The sequence below is a fragment of the Syngnathus acus genome, chromosome 15 (assembly GCF_901709675.1).
Source record: "Syngnathus acus chromosome 15, fSynAcu1.2, whole genome shotgun sequence".
Lineage (NCBI taxonomy): Eukaryota > Metazoa > Chordata > Actinopteri > Syngnathiformes > Syngnathidae > Syngnathus > Syngnathus acus.
Window position 1 is genome coordinate 1,693,347 of NC_051100.1, and position 24,111 is coordinate 1,717,457.

At 44.5% G+C, this 24,111-nt stretch overlaps 3 protein-coding genes across 5 annotated transcripts in view; 1 reads left to right on the plus strand and 2 right to left on the minus strand.

Moving 5' to 3' along the window:
• The window catches only part of zcchc24 (zinc finger, CCHC domain containing 24), a 28,484-nt gene extending 24,180 nt beyond the window's left edge, over positions 1-4,304 (plus strand). The window contains exon 4 of the mRNA XM_037271876.1: positions 1,286-4,304. Within this exon, the coding sequence (XP_037127771.1) occupies positions 1,286-1,399 (114 nt within the window). The 3' untranslated portion in view covers positions 1,400-4,304. The remainder of the gene's footprint in view (positions 1-1,285) is intronic.
• Positions 4,305-4,541: 237 nt separating this feature from the next.
• On the minus strand, positions 4,542-7,645 carry ppifa (peptidylprolyl isomerase Fa). Of its 2 annotated transcripts, none has more exons than XM_037271877.1 (7): positions 7,418-7,645; positions 7,277-7,352; positions 7,123-7,211; positions 6,938-7,034; positions 6,392-6,467; positions 5,578-5,780; positions 4,542-5,227 (listed from the first exon to the last, which is right to left on the minus strand). In XM_037271877.1, exons 1-6 carry the CDS (start codon positions 7,559-7,561, stop codon positions 5,645-5,647), a joined length of 618 nt encoding a protein of 205 aa, XP_037127772.1. In that variant the 5' UTR covers positions 7,562-7,645; the 3' UTR covers positions 4,542-5,227; positions 5,578-5,644. The 2 variants fall into 2 exon arrangements, with proteins under 2 accessions (XP_037127772.1, XP_037127773.1); XM_037271878.1 differs by having other exon boundaries at positions 7,277-7,307; positions 7,418-7,639.
• A 525-nt stretch (positions 7,646-8,170) lies between these two features.
• zmiz1a (zinc finger, MIZ-type containing 1a) lies at positions 8,171-23,669 on the minus strand. 2 transcript variants are annotated; one of them, XM_037271873.1, is made up of 19 exons: positions 23,160-23,669; positions 16,741-16,876; positions 15,593-15,707; positions 15,297-15,517; positions 14,919-15,120; positions 14,564-14,845; positions 14,299-14,475; positions 14,149-14,217; positions 13,921-14,080; positions 13,698-13,839; positions 13,166-13,376; positions 12,945-13,050; positions 12,572-12,732; positions 12,420-12,487; positions 12,249-12,317; positions 11,886-12,172; positions 11,523-11,719; positions 10,932-11,195; positions 8,171-10,564 (listed from the first exon to the last, which is right to left on the minus strand). In XM_037271873.1, exons 2-19 carry the CDS (start codon positions 16,782-16,784, stop codon positions 10,400-10,402), a joined length of 2,940 nt encoding a protein of 979 aa, XP_037127768.1. In that variant the 5' UTR covers positions 16,785-16,876; positions 23,160-23,669; the 3' UTR covers positions 8,171-10,399. The 2 variants fall into 2 exon arrangements, with proteins under 2 accessions (XP_037127768.1, XP_037127767.1); XM_037271872.1 differs by lacking the exon at positions 23,160-23,669 and adding an exon at positions 19,160-20,007.
• Positions 23,670-24,111: the final 442 nt, after the last annotated feature.

The following is a 24,111-nucleotide window of genomic DNA, read 5'->3' on the forward strand; positions in this document are numbered from 1 at the left end:
AAATTTCATTAATCGAGAATGATGCTTTTTCCAAAAACAAACACAAATGTTCCACACAGGACGAGGAGGGCAGAGCAGGACTTGCTCCTGACAAAGCGATATTCATCCCAATATCCATCTGCCTTCTTTAAAATTACTCTTTAACTCACCACAGACTTTTTTTTTTCGCCATATCCTTCTCTGTTAGACTCTTTAAAGCAGCAAAACAGGCACCACATGTGCCATGTCGACAATTTATGACAGTAACGATGTCTAGGACAAAAAAAAAAAAAGACTGCATCTATTTCGGGCACACGCGGCGAGCTATCTTTATCCTTGACTTTAATGTTCATCTCAGCGAACATGAAGTCAACCGTTCCGTTTGGTTTCACGTGAGAGAAAGCACACGCGTTGGCTATATGGCACAATGATTATATTCCTCTCATGTTGGCCGACAATCGCCATAAATGGACTTTTCCAATCGCATCCATATGAATGAGACGAGGGGAAATAGCGAAGCCAGCCAGTCGCTCGCTCGCTCAGTCCGTAGTATATTTGGCATTTCAGATCAAGCGCATAACTTCCACAGGACCTCCCCCACTTCTCTGCCTCACGTTGCAAATAATAGTCCACCAATCATCCACATAAAAGCAGCTGAGAAAGAGGTGCTGGTTAACATCTTAAAAGACAGATGTCTCCAAGCGGGAACACTCAGAAATGACACTAAATCGTGAAACTGTTTGTTCAATGTTACTCCATTAGTACGAGTGAAACCAACGAGATTTACAAACTACAAGAATGTCGGATACCCAATCTGTGTACGTTCTTACAAAAACAACCTATTTTTAAAATCGGGTTGTAAAAAGTTTCATGCATGGCATAAAGTCAACATCGTTACACATATGCACTGCAATTTGGCCATTTTCAGCCTTCACACACAAATGATAACATCATGGTGATCAACATTATTGATATATTGAGACATGACTTGAAATGTCATTATTGCGTAAACTGACAGCCAAAACCACACATTTTTTAATCGCAGAATGATTTCTCATGCATTAATAATGATAAATGTCCTGTTAAAGTAGGTGGGCAGAAATCAAATGAATGCTTGGGCCATTTTTATTTTTTGCCAGTACCACCTTGTTAAATCGCTCCATATCTGTTTAATGTTGAGAGCCTCGTTAGCCGTTTAAAACGTGGAAGGGATTCCAAACCTAATGGGCCCAATAAACCTTTCGAGGATTTATAATGTGTCGAACATGACTCACCCCGTGATCTTGTGTGTGTGTCGCAACCACAGCGTCCGTTGGAGAAGCCGGACGGCTTGGACGTGTCCGACCAGAGCAAAGAGCACCCGCAGCACCTGTGTGAGAAATGTAAAGTCCTGGGTTACTACTGCCGCCGCGTGCAATAAACGTCTCCCGTCGCTGTGGCGTGACGAGCCAAGAACGCTTTCGCGGTCATCCTCCACTCCATCATCGACCCTCAAATCTAGCAATGGTGTTAAGAGATGACAAAAAACAGAGGAATGCATTTGTGTAAATCAGCTTCTTGCGTGGGAAAGCCTTTTCAATTATTTTCTCATTAGGCTCATTGATTACCTCATTTTGGGGTTTGTCACCTTTGTGTTTACAGAAATCCGCCTTCCATTTCCCTGCCAAGTGAAGTGTGTCCATGCGTGCGTTGTGTACATCCACACGCAAACACGACATTGCCACATTTAGGGTCAACAGCACATCTTTATTTACTGTGAATTAACTGAGGGATAATGTGCCATACATCCCAAGCTTACATGTGGCCTATTTATTTTCTTATTGTCTAGTGTGCAATTTGACTGGGACAGGAAAACATATATATGATTTTTTGTTGTTTGTTTGTTTGTTTGTATTCCGCATTGTGCGACTGCTTCCACATCTTTAGAAACTACTGCGGGATTAGTATAGCGCCGTTACGTTATGTGACCATCCGTGCAGTTCTTTGGGTAAAATGTTTTTAAAGCAAGACTTACTCGTCATGCATAGGCTGAATATATTTCTTGTCGTTTTAGCGCCAGTTGCATGCTTGTCGGAGGCGGTGGAACTAAATGGAAAGTACTGAATGTTCTGATTGCGGTTTGATAAGTGCAGAGAAGGTCAATGAAGGTTAGCAGGAAAGCAGCCATTTAAAGGCTGGGCAAGGACAAAATAAAACAAATGAATACGAGGAAAAACGGCTTGAGATACGAAAGAATGCTTGGGCCACCGTGAAAAAAAAAAAGAATTACAGTTAGGAGGAAAAACATTATATTTTGAGACCTAAGTCTTTAGAAAATCTTCAGAAAAAAAATGCATTTATGAAATGATGCAAAGATGTATTTTCAGGGTGTGAGCCTAGCTAGCTCGCTAGCTAACTAACTACATGCTAACTGCTAACGGCACTCAGACTCAGAATTGTGTCAATTGCTTTAGCCACATCAGTTAAAGAAAATGGAAAACTGAAATGGTGCAAAACTCTTTCATGCTATAGTATATTTTTACAACTAAACACTACACATCTCCGTCTTTGCTCATTTCTAGCAATGATCTTCATTTCAAAACACACTTTACAGGGTCTTAAAGACAGATTGATGAATTAATCTCCATGATAAACATGAACAGTACACTATGTCCTTAAAAGTCTTTTGAGCAACAAAAGAACACTAAACATCGTTTACTTGATGTCAACATTCTCAGTTGTAGTCACCCACAATGTCGGACATCTTTTTCATGACAATGATGTGCCTGCCCAGTCAGGTATTACTAGGTTTCCCCAAAATGCAAAGTTTCATCACCACTCATCAGCACAGACGAAACCTGCTTGAAATGTGTTTCTTCTCATGTCCATCATTGGGAACAATACTTTTTTGTTGTTGTTTTGGGGAGAGCAAACTTAAAAGCAGCCCTGTGAGAACCTTCCATCTGGGCTGACAAGCATTAAAACCTCTAGTATAAAAAAAATAACCGACAAATGCTGATTTTATACGACAATAAACCCTTGTTTGCAGCATATTTTCGTCTATACCTGTATATATAAATATATATATTGAGGAAAATGGTTCCACATCCCTGTACTGGGAACTCACCAGAAGGCCTTTCGAACACACCGTAGTGCGGCAGCCAGGGATGCCTTTTTTTGACATAACCGCAGTGTAGCGATTAACATAGTTGGCCCGGTGACGATGTAAACGGCACATCAGGAGCAAACGGAAGCAGAACAAACAAATAAATCTCTTCTTTTGTCTTGAATTGACATTTATACTTGACTTTTCGATTAGCTTTTCACTATAAAGCCTATAAAAAAAAAAGCGTATATAGATGTGTATTTTGCAAAACGTAGAACATTTTATAGCAACTTAACTCGAGTTATGACAAATACTTTATGAACGAATATTTATGTATATATGGCCGTCATTTCGAAAGTGTTATGGAATATTAAGCCTTTTGTGTGTGTGTGTGTTTGTGTATGTGAAGAAGGGCCTTTGCCGCCAAGTAAACGTAGCTGGGAGTTTTCTTTCTTCTTCTTGGAAGTTTTACAATAATCTGCAGAAGTATTTATGGATTTTTTTTTTTTTTTTACAACTCTTTGTATAGAATATGCAAACAAATTTACACTACGGAGAAAATATTGATGTCTACTTAGATAATTAAAGAAAAGAAAAAGCTGGTACATAATTAATCTTTCTCAATTATATTTTTTGTGAATAACTGACATTAGCGTGACATTATGAGCTGAAAATGTATCATTGTTTTGTGGCTAAAAAAATATATATATTGTGTTAACATGCAGAATGTTTCGTCGCCACTGTATGAGCACGTTAAAACTGTGAGACGCGGCTTGTCTCGAGCTGACCTATTATGGGATGTTCCAGTGTTATCGCTAGCTGTTAGCTCACGACAAAGAACTAGTTGAGTTTGCATGTGCATGTCTCCAATGAAGTATTACGTTTGTGCAATCTTACCTATGTTACTATTTATTTTTGTTTGGTAGTTGCAGTATTACATTTACAGCTTTTTAAAATACTATTCACAGAATGTATGTAGTGTGTCAACAACGAAATGTGTGTATTCTGTTACACAACATTGCAACATGTTTAAAAACAACAACAAAAGTGACTCTTGGGAAGTTGGGAGGTTTTCTGAGAAAAAGGACTTTCATGGTTCCGAGAGTTGACCGACCGCGCGTCTGTTTTTCATGTCCATGAAACGGCATTCCAAAATGTGCCTTAATTGTTTGCTAGGAAATAATCTTTTAGTGCTCTAGTGATGTCTACTTTGATGAATAAAAGTCTGACGGAAAGTCTGCCTTCTGTTTGGCCTGGTGTGTGGATTTTGTTTGTTTGGATCAAGACAAAAAGCAGCGCATGGTGGCCATCATCAGACAGGAAAGGGAAGAAAAGCCGACTAAAACAACTTTAGTTGAGCTCACTTTCTGGCAATTAATAATGTGCAGCTTTTTGCAGACTGATATTTAACATGAGTTTTAGTGTGACAGTCTACACAAAACACCCCATAAATAACAACGTGATCAAAGTTTGCATGTAGATTTCTGTCATTTATTACAAAAGCAAACCACACACACAGCTTTAGCTTTAACACTCAGTTTCCAAATAACAAAGTGATGACGAAAAAGCAGAAATAAAATGGTAAAAACAAAATTGTGCAACTAAAGGGGAGATTTCAGAATGAGGAAAGATGTCACAGAGTTTGCACGCACGCATTCCAGCCGTATCGAAAGGCAGGGTGGGCGCCTGAATTCTGTCATGTTTGTTACATCTCAAGCTGGAACAACGTGCCAGCGTCTCCACGGCAACCGCGCAACGTGAGAACGCAAACAAACGGTGGTGGAAGGTCAGCATGCAAACGTTTTTATATTTGAAGGGGGGGAAGTTAGGGGGAAAAAAAACAGTCCAATATTTACTTTCATAAAGTATGAGCTAGATAAACAGCTGCCAGCCACACGTGTGAGCTCAAAGACATTTTCTGGTGTGGAAGATTGGAGCCAGCGCATGGATGTCACCTGATGTCACTTCCTGCTGGGATGGACAGGAAGCGGCGGTGTCTAAAAAAAGCCACTGGCTGTTTTCCAGGAAGGCTGCAACGCAGCGGGGGCACGAGCCAATGTCCTCAGAGCGGGAATATGGGCCGCTTATTTGGCAGGAAGTGGTCGGGGGGATTGTACACTTTAGACTAAAAAGGTCAACCCTGGATTTGTCATCACTTTAGATCAGGGGAGTCAAACTCTTTTTTTTTGGCGGGCCGCATTGTAGTCATAGTTTCTTTCGGAGGGCCATTATGACTGTCAACCCAAATCAATGTATGAGCACCTCATATTATAGACAGTATAAGCTACAAAACAGACTGACAAATAACTCGTTTTCAAATCCGACGAGTAAAAAACTAAGTAAAAACTGGACAAATATTAAAAAAAAAAGATATTTTTAAAAGTGAAGACAATTTGCAATTCTAGTAATGACACATGGATTTGATGCACAATTTGTCTTTGCGGGCCACATAAAATGATGTGGCGGGCCGTATGTGGCCCCCGGGCCTTGAGTTTGACACCTGTGCTTTAGCTGAATGACACAAGAAAGAAATACAAGATGCATACGATTTGGAGAAGTCCTTTCATCCCAAGTGGAAATCTATTTGACTTGCCCGCAATCTGCCACAACTATTTTCTTAATTACGCCGCCATCATGTAAACCAAAGGTTTCCATTTTTGAGACTACGTCCATACCGGACGTTACGTGTCCAAAGACCACGTGCTTGCCGTCCAGCCTGCCGACAAAACATAGGAAATGTATTGCAAGAAGCATATTTCAGGGAGATTTTAAAGTTGGAGACTTTTCATGGTAGCCTATGAAATGGACAATTATGGGAAAAATACATGACTGAATCTTGCCTTGTCAATAGAAAACTTTATACTGTAGTTGGGAAAAATATGAGATATGCAACGATTAAAATTCATTATCAAATCTATCACAAATTATTTGTGATACTCCATAACCTTTTTGTTGTTGTTGGACCACAAATCAGCCACAAAAATTTGGGGGGGGGGTTCATTCTAATCAGTGGTCTTAGCCAAACTCCAACCTAGCATTCCGCTAATGCTAATGCAACTCCTCATGCAGCATCTGTGCTTTCGTTCACTTCACGACCTTCAGAACGGCTCAGGAGGTTGCGTTTCATCCTTTTTTTTTTTTTTTTTTTTTGCTGATTTCATTAACAGTTGTTTTTTGGTTTTCTGTTACAGTTCTCAAAATGGTTATGTCATCAACATTAAATGCATTGTGCAACTCCTGGTTAAGTTCATTTTACACTGTTAAATGCACCCAATGAAGTGAGCAGTCCCTAAATGTTAATGTATTACAAATTAAAAAAAGTTTTACCATTCCGTTTTTGTAGTGCTGATAAAGAACTGGGATCCATTGGTGTTTGGGCCTGAGTTGGCCATTGACAGAGTCCCTGCACAAAATGGATGAAAATAAACACAATCTTAAAAAGATGTGCTTAAAAAATAAAAATAAAGATTTAATTTGGGCACGATTTTGTTTTGTGACTTGGTCATTTCAAAAGTGAAAAGGTTTGGGCACCCCTGCATTATATGATGCACTTGCAAGTTTGCATAAAGAATACCTGGTCCTGGTATTCATTGACACCAACAAGCATGAAATAACTGACATTAAAAGAAAAAAAAAAAACAGCAAAAATATTTTGGGGAGTGAACTCAGATGCCAGCAGATGGCAGCAAAGGATTACTTTTGTTCAAATGAAACCCCTCAACTCACTTTTAGTTCCTTGGGGTCAAGGTACAGTTTAATTGCATTATTAATGTTAGAAAATCAGGAAATGGCAGAATTTGTGGATGTGGAACTGCAAATACAAGAAACCACTTACAAGAAAAATAATATAATTGTAGAAAATATTTAACGCACCTGCTCCAGTGTGTTTTAACTTAAAGTTCTCATCCTTGAAGGTTTTTCCATAGATAGATTTCCCTCCGGTACCATTGTGTTTGGTGAAATCTCCTCCCTGTGACACACACACACATCATCAACAAGAAAACTGAAAGAAACAACATGAAAAGTATCTTTTGTAATCTGCATGACAGTAATCTTACTTGACACATGAACTGTGGTATGATCCTGTGGAAAACACCCCCCCTGTAGCCAAAGCCATGCTCTCCTGTACACAAAGCTCTGAAGTTTTCTATGGAATAAAACACATTGATGAGTCTTTATACAGTTGGAATGACCTTCGAATGTTGTTTTTACCTGCAGTCTTTGGCACCACATCTGCATTGAGCTGTAAGATCAATAGCAAAAGAATCACATGGTGTTTACAGGCGCCCTGCAGGGGACACTAAAGGTCCTGTCAAGAGGCTAAACATGCTATCAAGATGGTGAGCGAGCTACCTCAATGATTATCCTCCCTAGCGGCTCACCGTCCGCCTCGATGTCCAGGAACACGACGGGGTTCTCGGCCGGACCGGAGGAGAGCAGCCTTGCTGTGGCAATGCCCAGCGGGCTGAATTTGATTCGGTTTTTGACGACAAACATCGTAGCTTCGGCTTTAGCTTAGCACGTCGCAGCTGTGACGCCCATGCTGGCGTGTGACGTCATGGAGTCTTAAAAGGAAGCGGAGGTTTAACAACGACGTCATGCGGCAGAAGGAAGTAATGCAAGGACGTCTTGGAAAGACACGTATTAATTGGGTTAGACTTCATGAAACGAAATTTAAGTCTATTGTTATATAACATTTTAATAAAACGATCATAGGTACCCTGTATTTTCATTTTAATCATGTACAGTGCTGAGTGAGTCTCGTGAGAAATTCTAACTGAGAAATGATTAAATGTATTTGTAATTGATTAAATCATTATTTGAATATTTTTTATCAATCAAAATTAAAAATAAATATTTTATATATATATATATATAATAGAAGTTGTGTAGGTGGTGATAGGGCATTTTACAGCATATCCCTGTGACATTTTATTTTCTGAAATGAATTAAACAACTTGTGCAAAGCATCAGTGTGAAATAAATTAGCAGTATCTCCTATCGTGACAGTGACTAGTCAAGCCCCAAATAATGCTTAAAACAAATTTTCGGTTACAGTTTAGAAACAGTTAAATTTGAGCATCAAGAGGCACGTCCAACATTGTGTTTCATCGGAATACATATTTATTAGATAAATATTAGGATGTCACGTCATCTAACTACATACAGATTTGCAAGACTAAAAATCACAATGTTTGTCTGACCAATATGAACTGACACCAAGAGAGAGAAAGACAACTGCCACTTGTTGTGCCAATCACTTCAGATTGTACCTTTATAGTGTTGTTTGCCAAATTGCATAAAAACTATAAATTGGACATGATGACTTTTGTTTTCCTTTACAAACTCTAAAGCTTTGTCTCCAAGTCCTAATGAAGGGCGTGAATCATTTTGTAGCACCTTTATAAAGTACACAGGCCATAGAGAAATACACAGAATAATTACACAAAGGGGAAAAAAATGTATTTTGTGTCGTGGGCCCCCCCTCCATGCAAGGGAGGGCTTACATAAAGTCATTTACATGAATGAACAGGCGAGGTGAGCGAGGTCTGCGATCGTCAAACATGATTTCAATTGGGACGTCTGACAGGAGGATGCAAGCTTTACAAATTCTAAATACACTATGCACACTCCCTCTGGAGAAAAATGAATACATTTCTGTTAATGGGTCTCTATTTGTCATTTACATTATTTACACACATGCGCGCGCGGGCGCACGCACGCACATCCCCTTACAGTCACAACCTCGCAATCCACTCTTGCTTTTTTCTTTTGCATGAATTTTTCTTTCATTGGCTAAAAGTGGACAGTACAATTTGGATGCAAACATGACTGTGTAGGGCGTATCCCAATGCGGCAGTGCATCGTCTTACATTGAAACTCAAAGGAATATTCGACAAGTAAAGTAAATCATATTTGGTTTGCATAAAAAGGATTTTTAAAAAAACTATAATGGGGTGAAAACAAATATATTTTGAACTTCACTGACTGCATCAAACGAGAAGGGGAAAAAAATGTGGTGAAAATACACAAAATGTAGGCATTTTTTGCAACAAACATTTTGTTGTTTAAAAGTATCCAATTAATGTATATATGTATACTATATATACTATTTTTGGGGAGAAGATGGGGATTTGGACCTCTAAGCTGCTTTTACACATATTTTAGACACAATACCAACACATGACATTTAAAATAAAAAACAAAAATGAAAGGATGACAAGGGGGGGGGGGGGGAGGATATACACTGATACACACGATACAAGGCCAGAGTGCATTTGGAACAGTCCGGAAGTGGGTTTGTGAGTACAGTATTTGTATATGTGTGTGTGTGAGAGTGAGCGTGACACACAGTACCATGTCTAGTTGACAGTAATCGATGGGCACATCACTGCACAGTCACAAAGTATTCACAAAGCGTATATACAACAGTTGTGCACGCACAAAAAAAGGAGGCTGTATGACTCTGGGGTACAGATGTTGCATTCAAATAGTAACAAAAAATAGGAAATATCAGCTTTGGTGACACGGGACGGAGAGGAAAAAAAAAAGCACATGACAATGACAACGATGTAAAAAAAATGACAGATGTACTAAAGCAATAAATATAGATTGGATAAACAATGTTTACACATTGGCACAATTGCAAAGAAAAAAAAAAGATGTGGAAGAGTGAGAAGTGATAATAAATAGAGCGTCTGCGGGGTGGAAGAAGAACATGGCGGTGGATTTGCTCCCCATTTTACATATGCTGCAGGCGGGATGACCACACACACACACACACACACACACACACATACACACACACGACCACTCGTCCGCTCAGTGAGGTCGTGCGCTCCATTTGCCGTGTGCACTCTGGAGGGGGAAGGGGGGGTTCAAAGGTCGCGGCATGTGCTGCCGTCTTGGAAGAACACGTTTGAAAAAGTGGACGAAAACACACACACACACATACAAGATTTTTTTTCCACAAAAGCCAATCATGCTTAGATATAAAATAAAATAAAAAAAGAAAAGCTTTTCCTTGTCTCCTGGCTTTTGTCGTTTACAGGTGATGATAGTAATAGCTGCACACTTGATTAGGTATCATAGACATGTATATCAACTATATACATATGCATGATGTAGCCTTTTTTTTGAGGCCTGGGATGTTGTTGGTGGACTTTACACAAAAAGACGTGCCGGGATGAGCGGCGTTACCGTCCCCTCTTTTTTTTTCTCTTTCCACCGTCCAATGCAGCACATCTTCTAGAAAGACAGTGTGCACGTGTGCGCATAGGAAGCAGTCTCAAGTGTCAAAGTGGGAAGCGGGCGACGGGTCTGTGGACCGGACAGTCAAACGCGTCGCCCTGTGAGGTGAGCTCGAAAGGAGGAAGTGGGGATCGGGGTCAGGTTAGTTATTCTCAAAGAGGGAAAGAAGGTCATCGTTGCTGTTGGCCGGAAGGTCGGAGGATCCAGGTACGAGAGGAGCTCGTCCGGGTTGGCCAACTCTGGAAGCAGCTGTGGACGACCCGAAAAATGGGAACAATTAGGATGTTTGCGATAAAAGTGAAGGAGGCGAAAAATATGAAAATACAAACCATCGTGAGCATAATGCTAACACATCGTGGGAAATGCTATTGACGGGCTAACAAATAGCATCAGTGGTGCTTTGAGATGGTTAAGGTGGTTGCAAAACTGTGCACACCATCTAAAGTTTTTTTTGCCTTTCATAGATACCTTCAAGAAAGACCCTATCGGCCCGATACTGATACCTGGTATCGGTTCTCCCGCATCCCGAATGATTACTTTCTTTTAACTGTGTTTTGGCCACATCAAGCTTCATCTGATGCACTTGAGGTGACCACACAAACAAACACACACTTACATCCAGCGAAGGTTCGGGCATGTCCGGGCCATCTGACGAGGGGTTAAACGTCAGATCGGCGTGCGGGTGAGCGTTCTGGCCGGGCGGCTGAGGCGGCGGGCGAGGCGGCTGCGACGACGACGGCCCACCGCCGCCGTGATGCAAGGGCGGCCCCGATTGGCCGTTGCCGCCGTGATGCAAGGAGGGCCCCGATAGGCCACCGGGGTGGGGAGAAGCATGCAAGCCCGGCTGCATGGAGTTATGGGACGGATCGGGATGGGACATCTGCGGGAGCCAGAGAGGAAGACAGCAGATGTGTAGAGAGGGGAAGAGTGATATGAGTCGCAGCGTGACTAATGTGAACCGGGCCCTTGAAAATGGAAGCTGTGATGAGCAGACACATACAGCTGCAACACTTTATGGTGAGCATATGAGCGCACACGTCCGGCCGGCCTCGGCCCACCAAGCAAAATCTCAGCCTCTCATCAACTGCTTTTTGACTATATGGTGCTCTATGTAGCGAGTTGCGCATTTTCTAGTTCTGCTCGAGTGTAGGATAAGTAAGCGATTTCAAACGCAGCCTCAATGTAAAGTACCATCAGCGCTACTTACCGTGTCATTCATGCCGTGGTTGAGGGACTTGTCCTGGGACAGAAGACCGCTAGGCCCATCTGGCGGGTGGGAAAGCTGCGGGCCGTGGATGAAGTCACTCATAGGGGGACCCCCTATTCCTCCTCCACCACCGCCGCCGCCTCCAGATGGGTTCCCGTGAGGGAAGTCAAAGTTCCCTTGGCTGTGGTAAGGGTGGCCTTGATAGACCAAAACAAACTGATTCAGTGACCTCATGGCATGTGTGCTGTATAACCACAGTGGGATTACTAATAAAACATGAGTTGACATTCGAAGAACTTGTTTGTTTGACTTTTGAGGTTCCCCTGGATAGGAATTGCAAACTCTCCCACATTTTTTCATTACCTGCTCCCGGGTAATCTCCTCCATTCCCACTAGCATGTTGGCCGGGATGATGCGGGGGATACGGGCTGGGACCGGGTCCAGCACCGTGGCCGGCCCCTGGCCCGCTTCCAGGCCCTAGCTGGGCGATCATTTCCATCACGTTGGGCATGGTCATCTGACTGGGGCTCATGGTCTTGAAGCGCTTTGCCAGCGGCCCGTCGGGGTCCTCTTTGATGTGCAGCTCAGACTTGATGGCCACGGGCCGCCAGCTGCACGTCGGGTCGATCGTGACCTCCTCGAACTCTGAACTGTTGACGAAGCAATGGGCAGCGCGTTAGTTCAAAGTGCGGAGCTGACATGACGTCGCTTGTTGTCACAACTTACTTTTGGATGGCATTGAGGATCCCCCACATGTACTGATCCACTTCGAGACCCTCTAGTAATGCTGTTTTACTGCAGGGAGGCAAACATGATTTTTTTCAGTTACTAACTGAGATATAGAGGCCACTATTTTGAACCTAGAAATCTTTTCAAAGTGAAAACGAGTTGGCATACTTGCAAACTGGACACCTCCATGTGCCTCTCTCACAGTTTAGCTGCAGGTAAGACTCCAGGTCGAAGCACTGCAGACATTGCAAATGACATCATGAGCACTTATTTCGAAGCATGAACGAATTTCTACGAACGCCTCTTTGACATGCCCAAACCTGCACGTGTTTGCAGTCATGGCCTCGCGCCGGGAGCTGGATGCGGCGGAAGGTGATGGGACACTTGAGCGACACTTTGATGGCCGTCTGCTCCACGCCGTCCTCCCCGTTGAGGGTGGTGCTGCCCGCCGAGGCTGCCACACTGCTGAAGTTCCTCTTGACTGCAAAAAGAGAGGAAACATTCATTTGAGTCTCCGTTCCTTTGAATTGATTTGGTCTCAAAGGTCTATTGGCTTTATTTCATTTCTCTTGGCTGATTGAAGTCAGGTAACCGAATAGCCCGAGTAGCAAATGCACAGCCCGCCCTTGTGGGAACATATTGAAAGCATGAAAAGCAGCAGGGTAATTGAGATATTAGCACACGGTGGCGTACTTTTGGTGATGCAGTGTTCCGCGGGAAGGAGCCTCTTCTTTAGGAGCCCCTGGAGGACGGAGCGCACAGATGGCCTGTGGACCAGCTGCAGCACAAACAGATGCGACTGCAAAGCAAAACGCACAAACAAACACACGTGTATTCAAGTCCAATCCTCACAGCGGCTGATGTTTTTGTCCCACTAAATATGGACTCTCTCCGGATTGGTGAGCCGCACTCACGCAACAGCAGGCGGTGACGGTGATCTGGATGGTGTTCCTTCCCGGCTGGCACACGTGTTTCAGGTGCAAGGGCTTGTGGGAGGTCTTGTTGTCGCCTCGCTCGATGGTGAGCGGCGTGGCGTTGACGCTGACCTGGACCGACGCCGGCCAGTTGGTGTTCATCTGCCTGTCCTCGTGGTGGTAGCACTTGAATTGCAGTTCCAGGTCTGACCTGCGGAGGTAATGGTTTTGCAATATTTAGCATCACTGGGAACGTTTTCAGCTTCATCTGCAATTCATTCATCGCTTGTAAACATCCCACAAAAAAAGGGCAACAAAAACATTGTTGTCGACTTGTTGTGGTTTTCTCCGTTAGGTTATCACGTGCTGTGCTTTTGTTTGATCTGATGACATCTAGTTCCCATTTTTTCATATGCTAGCAATTCAAATGCTCGGCTCCTGTCTTGTTGATCTTCACATGTGCAATCATTTTACCCCCGCCAACAACAAAAAAGTGGACACTCTTTTTTGCTTTTAAAGCGAGCCCCGTTACCTCCACATGAGGGTCTGGTGGACGGACGGCCGCAGGTGGAAGACATGGTTGCTGACAGCCAGGTTGTGCTCTAGACGGAACGGCTCCAACACCACGCCGTCTCGGACCGGGAACGTCAGCCGCAGCTCCTCGTTGGTAATAGCTGGGAGCCCAAAAAGTTAGATTTTATACAAATAAAATATGGGCCAATTATCCATATATCATTTATATGCGGTCGACTCACAAGGAGGAAGCGCTGTCATATTTGGTTTCATGTCAGGTGGGAACGGGGGCTTCACGTCCTGGTTTGGCGACAAGTATGGTGGAATACTACTACCGGGCGTCATGGGTGGTGTGGGGTTGCCAGGTACTGGCGAGTGAGGGTAGTTACCGGGCCTGGGGGGCTGGAAGAAAAAGGCAAACAAATATTAGTTGAAATCCATTCATGAAATAAGATCATTTAACAACTTACCCCATTTCCTTGCCCATACGAGTAGCCGCCACCCGAGAAGTTGGTGCTCTGCCCGTTAAACGGCTCTTGCTGCAAAAGAATCCCCATGGATACATTTGAAATGAAGATCATCCCTTGCCGATCTCGATAACAAACAGAGTTTTATCCGACCTTGTAGTATTGGCCTAGGGGCATGCCAGGTGGGTACTGTCCTTGGCCCTGCTGGACGGGCATCCTCTGGCCCGGGTAGTTGGGCGAAGGCAAGGGTCGAGAAGCGTTGGGAGTCGGGTACTGTCCCTGCTGTGGCGGGAACTGACTGTTAGGTCCATACTGACCCCCGTAGCCGGCCTAGGGAAGGACATTCAAGCACGACATGAGCGCTCGTATTCATTAAGAGCATACCGATACAGACAGGTGTGGCAGGGTGGCCACTCGCCTCGCCGGGATACGGCCGCTTCATCCCCTGCATGGGGATGCCTTGCCGAGGTCCCCCCGGGTAGCCCTGCTGGGGCATCCGCTGGCCGTGAGCTCCGAAAGGTCCCATGCCGGGGGTCCGGGCCTGACTCATGCCCATGGGAGGCCCGCTCATGTTGGGGTTGTTCATCCCTGAACCCATGCTGGCGGGATTCATCCCTCCGGGGGGTCCTCGTGGACCTGGCTGGTTCATGAACTGACTGTTATAGGCCTGAGCGGGACCCATTTGGAAGGATGAACACATCTGGAGGCAAGAACACAAGGTGTGAGCGTCTCGACCACATGGCTCTCCAAACTACATGTTGAGAGAACCGTACCTGTCCATACTGGTTCATGTCTTTATTCTGCGTCTCCTGCAGCGCCGCCACAGTGGCCGTTGCCGTGGCGGTCGCCGTGGCAGCAGCCGCAGCGACAGCAGCGGCGGCGGCGGCAGCGGCCGGTTGCGTAAAGTCGCCGGATGGACGCGTGTGGGAGGCCATGCCCATCCCTCCGGGAGGCGGGTTGGGGCCTCCAGAGTAACTGGAGGAAATCATACATGTCAGTGTTGCAGCAGTTTGGGATTGCTAATTGCTAACAAATGGAAAATGGGCTTTTTTTTCGTGACAGTCCATCTAAGGATTTTTTTTTGCATGGCGGGCCGGGAAGCATCAAATGCTCCCGGAGGTGAGGAGGATGGGATGGAGCCTGTTTCTTACCTGCCGCTGTATCCTCCAGGACCTCCGGGATATGCGGGCCTGCTGTACATGCCCTGCTGCATGTACTGCTGGTTGGAGCCACCTTTGCTGGGGAACTGCTGCTGCTGCCCGCTGAACTGTGGAGAGTTGAGCCCCCCTGCGCTGGCCGACATCCCCGACGCCATGGGGTTGCCACCGGGATTCATGGGATTATTGCTGTTGGCCATCGGGTTCCCCAGAACCTGGATTGAATCGGCGGGTGATTGTTTTGGTGAAGCGACAGGCGAAAGAAGTGAGGCGGACATGCGGGGACCTACCTGGCTCTGTGATGTGTTGGTGACGCCCCACACTGTTGTAACCACAGACAATGACCCAGGGGGCTGGTTAGGGTTTTGTTGCCAGGGGACAGAGTCGTAGGGGAAGGAGCCATCGCTGGAGAACAGACAATGACAGTGTTACTCTCAATTTTCAAACAAGGTTATTTAAGTTAATGAATACTAATAAAATAACTAAGACCGAAAAAATGGTGAGGTAGCGAGGTAGAGCCAGCAGAGGAAAACAGCGACCAAAAAGTCAACTGCTTTGGCCACAGTGCCAAAAGTGTTGGGCAACGAAAAGATCCCTTTCACAACAAGACCTCAGCGCCAGAGTATGTGCTGATAGGCACCTCCTTAAAAAATGAACAAGCTCAACATGACTTGTTGAAAAAGGCTTTGGGTTTGTCCGATGGCTCGGAATGCCAGGCATTCCTATCCAAAACAATCCGAGCGGCGGGTTCCATCCAATAAACAACCAGATGGGGAGAGGCAAGTGGCCAAGCGCAGGGTGCAGGAGAAGCTGCTATTTTTGGATGGGAGCTTGTTTTCGCTCCGAGGTTACAGCTCGGGATGAATGACATGTTCAATATTTCCTCCGACGGGAACACCAAAGATCCTGCAAGCAGGAATCCTGGCAAAGTGCGGCTGTCTTTCTTTCTTTTCCTTTTTAGATGTGTTTTACTTAAACCCTCCTGATTTGATTGAGTGCCATGAGCACACCATGTTCTCCAAAAACATGACTTAAGTCTTCCCTGCTGGTCCCCCTCTTCGTCCCACCCCTCTTTAAATCTGCTCAGCACCCTTCAAAGCAATTCTGCCTGCACTCCAAAAAATGCAAATCCTGTGTGTCCTTGAAGACTACATAAGCACTGCCTTCAACAGAATAGTTTAGTCAAACAAATCACAATCAAGAGGTGGATTTAAAAACAAATGAAAATAAAAACAAATAAAATTGGGAGAAAAGGTTAGACAATGTTGTGGCTCTTTCAAAATATAGTCTTTAAAAAGAGTAATAATAACCAAGTAAATCTTTTGTTCGACTTTCTCCATCATTGATATGACCCGACTGATCCAAGTCCACTTTTGGAGTCAAAAGCTAAGCAGAGCTGCACTGCAATGAGTTACTTTTGGCTTCTTTGCACACTGACCTGTGCGTGAGGCCAGCCTTCATGCTGTTCATGCTGGGCTGCATGGGCACTTTCCCCTGCGATTCGTTCTGCCTGTTCTTCTGGTGACGCAGCAGGAGCAGACGACCCAGCTCCTCGCACCACGACGACAGCAGGGCTGCGAGGACGACAACACACAAACAACATATGCGTTAAGACTTCCTGATTGAACTGCGGCGGCTTTCATTTCCTCCATGACTTGTCATCTTGCTCAAGCCTCTAGAGGGCGGCCTGACTCAAAAGACCAGCCAGGCTTTGATGACCTCATAAAACTACAGCTCAGACCTCCTGCAAGGCAAACGATTGCTTTGTCGGCTCGCAGGTTACGTCTTTGCTCACAAACAGCCAGGTGGCCAGACGGTTTGATTGATTGCATCATTGTAAAACCAACTTCTGTAATCTGCACCTTAGAACACACTTTGAAATGGAACCTCCATAAATAAGAAGAATTAAAGAATAGCGCTAATCCGTGAATAATAAATGAGAAATTGTAAACATGTAGATTTGACGACACATCGATATATGAATTAAATACATGAATATAAACTCACAAGTATTCATACAGCAGGGATAACAATGATGTCATGTTTATAAAGATGTTATATTACCGAATAACAAAAACAAAAGTATCGAAACGGCAACGGCCTTTGTTTTTGTTGCTTTTATTTCATCTAGATGTGGTTTGAAGCCACACGCTTTTGCAGTCAGCCAAGTCTTGGTGACTGATGGATGTTTCGAGTTGGCTTTTAGATTGATTGCTTAAACATTAGATAGTGCTTGCTTTTGGCTTTGGCTTTCTCCTGTGAAAATTGCATTTGCTGTTAAGCAAACAGGAAGACCAGAGAGCTGTCAATGAGAGAAAAGAAACCTTTTGCTTGTATAGATTTTTGAATATTATTCATGTATTATATACATAGTACAAATGTAAAAAAGAAAACTTTTTTTTCCAATAAGTGTGTCAATTTGCTTCAATTCTTTCAACCTATTTGTTTTTGCCACGAGTGAACTTTGCTATTGTTGTGTCAATCATCTCGTTGTTCTCGGTTCAAACGGAATTGCAGAAGTGCTTCAATCCAACATTGTGTTTAAAAATAAGCAGATGTGCAAATCAAGTGTGCAACAACCAAAACAGAAACAGCAAAAGGACTGAAAGAAAGAGAGCGTTCTTTGTCCCTGTGGGCGGAGAGTGCCAAGCCTTCTCGTTTAGGAGGAATTATTCCACCCTGCTATTACGCGGCGCTTATCTCTCCACTAAATCACCACCTCCACACTCGGCCGCTGACTCTTCAAGCTGCTAACCCGCCATTTAGACTTAAACGTCAGCTCCGAGCCACTGCTGCTGTCGCTCTGTCTGAGAGGAAGAGCGGCGGTGACTCATGACTTTTTGCGACGAAACGCCGCGAGTCATTCATAACGGAGCGAGGGGTTCGCCGTGGGGTAACGTGCATATTTTGTCAAGGGGGTTAGCTCAGCGTGTGGCCTTGTCTTCACCTCCCAGTCACCGGTGTTAAAAGCCATGCCAACACCACTACCTCATGCCGTATGGTGACATTCACACCTGCTTGGGGTAAAATCATTTCCTTCGTATTATCATTTAAAAGCAAAGTTCCCTGACTCTATGTGAAGATGCTTGAGGGTAAAGGAGAAAAAGAAAATCCCTGAGATGTCAAAATCTGAGTAAGTTACATTGGTCCACGTAAGATAACCTCATTGTGGTTATTTTTGTTGGCAATAATTGATGCCGAACAAAACAAAATGTCACTTATAAGACTACTTAGGTCGTGAATTTCTACGTCAGGAAATATATATATTTATTGTCCTTTTTCCCCAATGCATTTCAATAGGCGTCAATTATGTGCAAATTTTGGGCTATTTGTGGGCGGAGCCACTCTCAATATGACGCAAACAGCAGGGGCCGACAATAAAAACACACGTTTAAACAGACGGGATAGAATGGTCCATTTTCTGATCGATTTTTTGATTCAACTTGCTGATCAGCTCCAAAATCCTGATTGTGTAAAGCCAAAATATTTTATTCTGTCAATTCCTTGTGCTAAATTGAGTTAGTTATGTAACCCCAAAAAACAAAGAAAGCTAAAAATCATCAATAAAGCACCACGAACAACCTTCCCTACAGATCAGGTAGCGCTGACGATCAGGTTGTGATAGTAGCAACAAAAACACTCACTCACTGAGTGACATCACAGCCAAGACTGCAAGAACAGTGACAGGAAACGAATGCCTTTACAAAACTGTACACGAGTTCAACAAAAACAGAAGCGGAAGAATACATACCGACCGAGCAAACGGTTTACTTGAAAGGCTTTATAAAAATGATCCCTCAAAAAAATCCCTTATGGTGATTGATTGTCAGTCAAATGCAGTTACAAGCGATACGTACTAGTGAATGCAAGATGAGAGCCTCCACAGCGATTGGTCTTTCCTCGTGTCAAAGTAAGACGCTTAAATGAAAACAAGAAGAGGGACAACCGTTGTGTAATGAGGGGAAGACAGCATGGCGGTCGGTGCATGTGTAAATATCATTTTCTCAGGCCGATTTGCAATCGCGTACAAGTAAACGCTTGCTCGTTGTGAGTAAATAAAGCAACAGGAGAGATCTGGGAATAGATTATCTCCTCACGTAGCCAGGCTTGAATTTCTGGATGTTCCTATTGCGCCTTCAGTTTCGGACGTGCTCCAATTGAGGGGCAACGCCGGTGAAAAATGTCCACAAGCTTCCGAGCACGTCGCGAGTTGAAGGAACCGACGTAAAAGGTTGCTGTAAAGCGCCGATTATACAATGTCATGAATGTCATATAAACATCGGCCGAACTCCACAATGTCATTTTCTTCTCTGCAGTCCCGATTTACGTCACAGAGGAAATGCCTTTGCACAAACATAACAAGAAGCACTTATCGCTGGCTACCAATCGGTGGCTTTGTCTCAACTTAGCACGATCCAGTCATGCATTTGAAAACATGACAACTCTTTGGAGACTGATTTGCTTCAACTTGAAGAGCACGGCGGGGTAATAAATGGCACTCTCTCAGGCCTTTAGAACTAATCAAAGTGTATTTTGTTTTTTTTTACAACAATAAACCTTGAGAATATAATGATTGCCCAGTATTCAAGTGCCGTTTACATTTGCTACTTCAATGTGTCATTTAAAGGTAAAAAGCTGCAAGAAAAATCCATACTCTGCCACATGAGATCCATATAATCAAGAACAGGAGGTGAAATGTAGAATTAGTCAGTGTGCCATACAGGCATATAAAGTAGGTCATATTAAAGCTAAATGTTTAAATGTATTCACAATTTTCTATTTCTATTTATTTATTTAGTCATTATTGATGTTTGTAACATTACACTATCAGTCCAAATAAAATAAAATGGCCTTATAGTTAGGGATCACAGCGCCATCTGTTGCTCTGGCATGCAAATGACAACCTGAAAATACATTTTGAAGTGCTAATGGTACAGTTGTTTTAAAATATCTTTTTGGGGAGGAAAAAAAAAAATCATACATATGTGGGGAAAAAACATGTTACTGTTTTGTAACTTCCGTGAAATCCCAAAACAAAATGGCTTTAGTTAGGTGGGATATGACATTAACTGGGCTGGACAGAAACCATAATGGAAGTATTAATTCCTCTCGGTGCATTAACTTCACACACTGACAGTATGCCAGCACTCTTATCGCCTGTGCTCGCACCTTGACTCCATTTACACTATTTTCCAACGCGCCGGTGATGAGCTTTGATAACAAAAACACGTACAAGTGCATGCGGCTCGATTGTATTTGTGCTGATAAACACGGACAAAAGAGCAAAAAGACTACATGGAAAATGTGCAGCAACAAACAAAGCAGCCCTGAGAGACAATGTGTGGGATGATTAAAGGAAACATCCGTAAAAACACTGGCAGGTAGATCTACGCCGTGTGGGCGCTCAATATTATGCAAAATGGAGGGATAATAAAATCCCGTGGATGAGGGAGGGGGGGAGTCATGCTTTTTTTTTTTTGTTTTTGCGGGAATGTGATGGAAGCCATTTAAGCAGTGATGCCCCCGCCCTCATCCTGCCCCGCCTCCTCTCTGTTCAGCCATCAAATTGAACAGCTGACAGAAACCAGACTTGGAATGAAACGACTAACACCATTTTAAAGACTTGTAAAAATGTGCAACCCCCTCCCCCGAAAAATGCTTTTGAATGCATTGCTAGGACCTCTGAGGAGAATTTCATCCGTGACCTCTGGCAGGACAACAGACATGAGCGCACAGAGGGGGGGAAGAGGATGGATGGAGGGATGCTAGACAGAGAACAGGTGGCGATGGAGGGAGTGGGCGGACCCCCTCCCCGCCAGGGTATGTATGTTTACGTATGTCACAAGGCAAGAGATGCTGCAGCCAGGAAGAGAAAGCAGCTCTACCTGAGTCAGTCTGACATCTCCTGCAGGTGCTGGTTTCTGTGGGGTTCAAATTGCACATTTTAAACGGGACAGAGGGACATCAATCAGCAAACACCAAATACAGAAAAAACCTTTGCAGTACAGGGAAGGCATCAGAGCAATTTGATGCCCTTTTTTCCACTGCACAGTATTGCTATGCTCTACTCGCCTTGCTTTGGGGCGGTGGGCAAAGCATCACGACAATAAATGACATCGGGGCTCTGTTACATTCACTTCTCGCTCAAAGGGTGGCGACAAGGTTTATTCAAAAGGAGGCCAGCAAAAAAAAAAAAAAAAAATGACTGCAGCCAGATGGAGACTATGGACTCGTATTCTGCAGGCTAAGCTAACATTAGCGCTCTAGCAGCGTGTGGAACACAAACTAACATTTTACTGCAGCACATTGGAGAATGCGGAGCATGTCAGTATTTATGATGATGGGTGTGTTTTAATTGGCTAACATGAGAAATGGGGGATCGACAATGCTTTGGAATTGATTTCATGATTGTAACTATTTGGCTACAGATTTTGCGCGGCAAAAATGAATGTCAAGCAAGTAAATACCAGGACGAAGGAGAAAGCTCTTATCCATGAACAGCCTCCTCCCAACCTCAGTAAATATCACATGGCTAATTATAAGCAGACGTGCTACTTATCTCCATGACCACCACACGCTTGTTCTTTTAAGGGAATCACAAGGGGGCAGGAAAAATAAAAGGCAATTACATAAGGCCGTGATTAAAACGTGATGACATTCCGGCGCTATTGCAGCGAAGACAGCAGAGGAGATGAGCTGAATGGATGACGCATCATAGCCCCGAGCAATGACAGTTCCACCCTCACAGCTATCAATACTTGACATTGGCTTGTCCTGGCAGAAATCATCAGCTCAATCGTCACACTGAGCTCTTTCCGTTTAGGTGGGAGGATGGCGCCGAGGCGATGATTCACAAGTAAAAGCCTCTGCGAAAACAACGCCGGCCGCACAAGTTCACCGTCAAAATGGCACCGGTGAGTCAGGAGGTCACTCAAGTGTCTCTAAACAGGAAGTGCTGCAAGTCATCCCCGCCCTCAACTGCAAGCGGTGCCGTGTAATAGTTTCCGACACGCTTCAGCGAGAGATTGGGTTGTTGTTTGCTAATGAACTTGTCCACTTTAAGGTTAAACGCTGATTGAATGGCCCGCAGGAGCTTTTATCGCTCGGGCGCCCTTTTGTGCTCATCCCTTTTTAACAGAGATGCATTTTACAATCATGATGACATCACTCCCACGAGGCCAATACTAGCACAAGATCGAAAAACCCTTTTTGAGGCAAACAAATGTCGATGTTTTCAACAATGACAAGTGTCAAAGCAACAGGTGGCGCTATAACGTCAAGACGACTTCAGCCAATCAGAAGCCTGAAGAAAGTCGTATCCGGAATAACAATAACAAACTAAAGAAATTCACCCTAATTGGTTCTTTCGCGTATAATAATTCATACAAAGCGGTCACTATTTATTTAAAATGGCCGTCAACATTGCTAAAAAAAAAAAAAATACTAGAATAAAAATAAATGGTGGGTTGTAGTAATAATTAGCTTACAAAGGGGTTAGCATGCCAGTGAAAAGGTTTCATGCAATTTCTTTTTCCTCAAGCCTGAACACAGAAGGACCATTTTGTCCAACGAGCAGATAACCAAGTCTCGAGCAGCGTAGACACAAGTCTGACCCCCTGTTACAGCATGTGGGTCAACCTGTGGTCAGCTGATCCGTCCTGATCCCGCTTTCTTAGTCCGCTCGTACTAGCGGCGCACTCATACTGTCGAAGCACGGCGCCGCAATTCCACGTTGAGATTAATAAGCAGGCTTATTCAAAGGACAGCACATCGAAATAAGCCGCTCGCTCGGCCTCCGTTCAACTCGGATCCCGTTCCGTGCACTCGTGCACAACAAGACGCACTTAACTTACTTACCCTGATGTGAACGCAACCCCTGCACGTGTCATCCCCTTCAAGTCCCTCTCCTGTTGAAACTCCCGAGGTTTAGCCGCTTCCTGCACCTTATCACTCGATTTTATGACTCCCCCCCGCCCCCTCCTCAATTCTTACTTTTTCTTTTTTCTCACTCTCTTCTCCTGCTCTCTGATCTGTCTGTTTCCCCTTGTCCGGCGTCTGCACAATGCACATCAATTATTCAGAGGCAGTCTCCCGGTTCCTCCCGGCTTATCCAATCAGAGCAGGGGGCTCTGCGCTAATGGGCTCCCGCTGTACCTGCTACCGGCTCCAGAGCGCCGGAGACGGCTGGGAGGCGGAGAGGGGGTGGGCGGCTTGTAGGATAGACCGGTGAGGAGGGGGCGGGGGATGTCGGAAGAGAAAGGATGAGAGTCAGAGATAAAGACAGAGAGCGGCAGCAAAGTGGAGCGGAGATGGCGAGATATTGCGGCGCTTCTCACCCGTCCGTCTTCAGGTGATGTGACGGATGCCTCGGAGAAAAGCACCTGCATAACTACATCGTCTGACAACTGCGTCCACTCGCGGCGAGGGGCGGAGCTTACTGTGTCGATCAATCAAAAGACGGGCGACTAGATTCTGATCTTATGGTGACAGGCTTACGTCCGTCGCGATACTACGTCGTGACTAATATGACACATTCGAGATAGGAGCAAGAAGTGGCGGCGGGTGAACACGAGTTCAACCTCGCTCGCCCTGAAAGTCAACCCGACGTAGCGATGATGATTGAGGGCGAGAAAGCCCCACCTGTCAGCGCTATCACGCCTCAACCTAAATGTCGGGATGCCGGACCTGCGACGGTGAGAGCGTGTGACACTCGGTTATCGATACCCACGCGGACTTGCACAACGGCAGCATTGTTACGAGCGCAATTCGACTCGAGGAGGGTGTGTCGAAAGCTCCTGAGGGATGACGG

Excerpts from the sequence above, each read along its gene's own strand:
- ppifa (XM_037271877.1), bottom strand. The coding sequence starts at position 7,561 with ATGTTTGTCGTCAAAAACCGAATCAAATTCAGCCCGCTGGGCATTGCC. Across the intron at positions 7,212-7,276 it reads TGTGGTGCCAAAGACTGCAG|AAAACTTCAGAGCTTTGTGT; the intron begins GTAAAAACAACA and ends TTTATTCCATAG. Across the intron at positions 5,781-6,391 it reads AGCACTACAAAAACGGAATG|GCTGGACGGCAAGCACGTGG; the intron begins GTAAAACTTTTT and ends TTTTGTCGGCAG.
- zmiz1a (XM_037271872.1), bottom strand. The coding sequence starts at position 19,289 with ATGCACCGACCGCCATGCTGTCTTCCCCTCATTACACAACGGTTGTCC. Across the intron at positions 13,051-13,165 it reads CCGTCACCGCCTGCTGTTGC|TCGCATCTGTTTGTGCTGCA; the intron begins GTGAGTGCGGCT and ends TTTGCTTTGCAG. Across the intron at positions 10,565-10,931 it reads TGCCCGAACCTTCGCTGGAT|CTGCTTCCAGAGTTGGCCAA; the intron begins GTAAGTGTGTGT and ends GGTCGTCCACAG.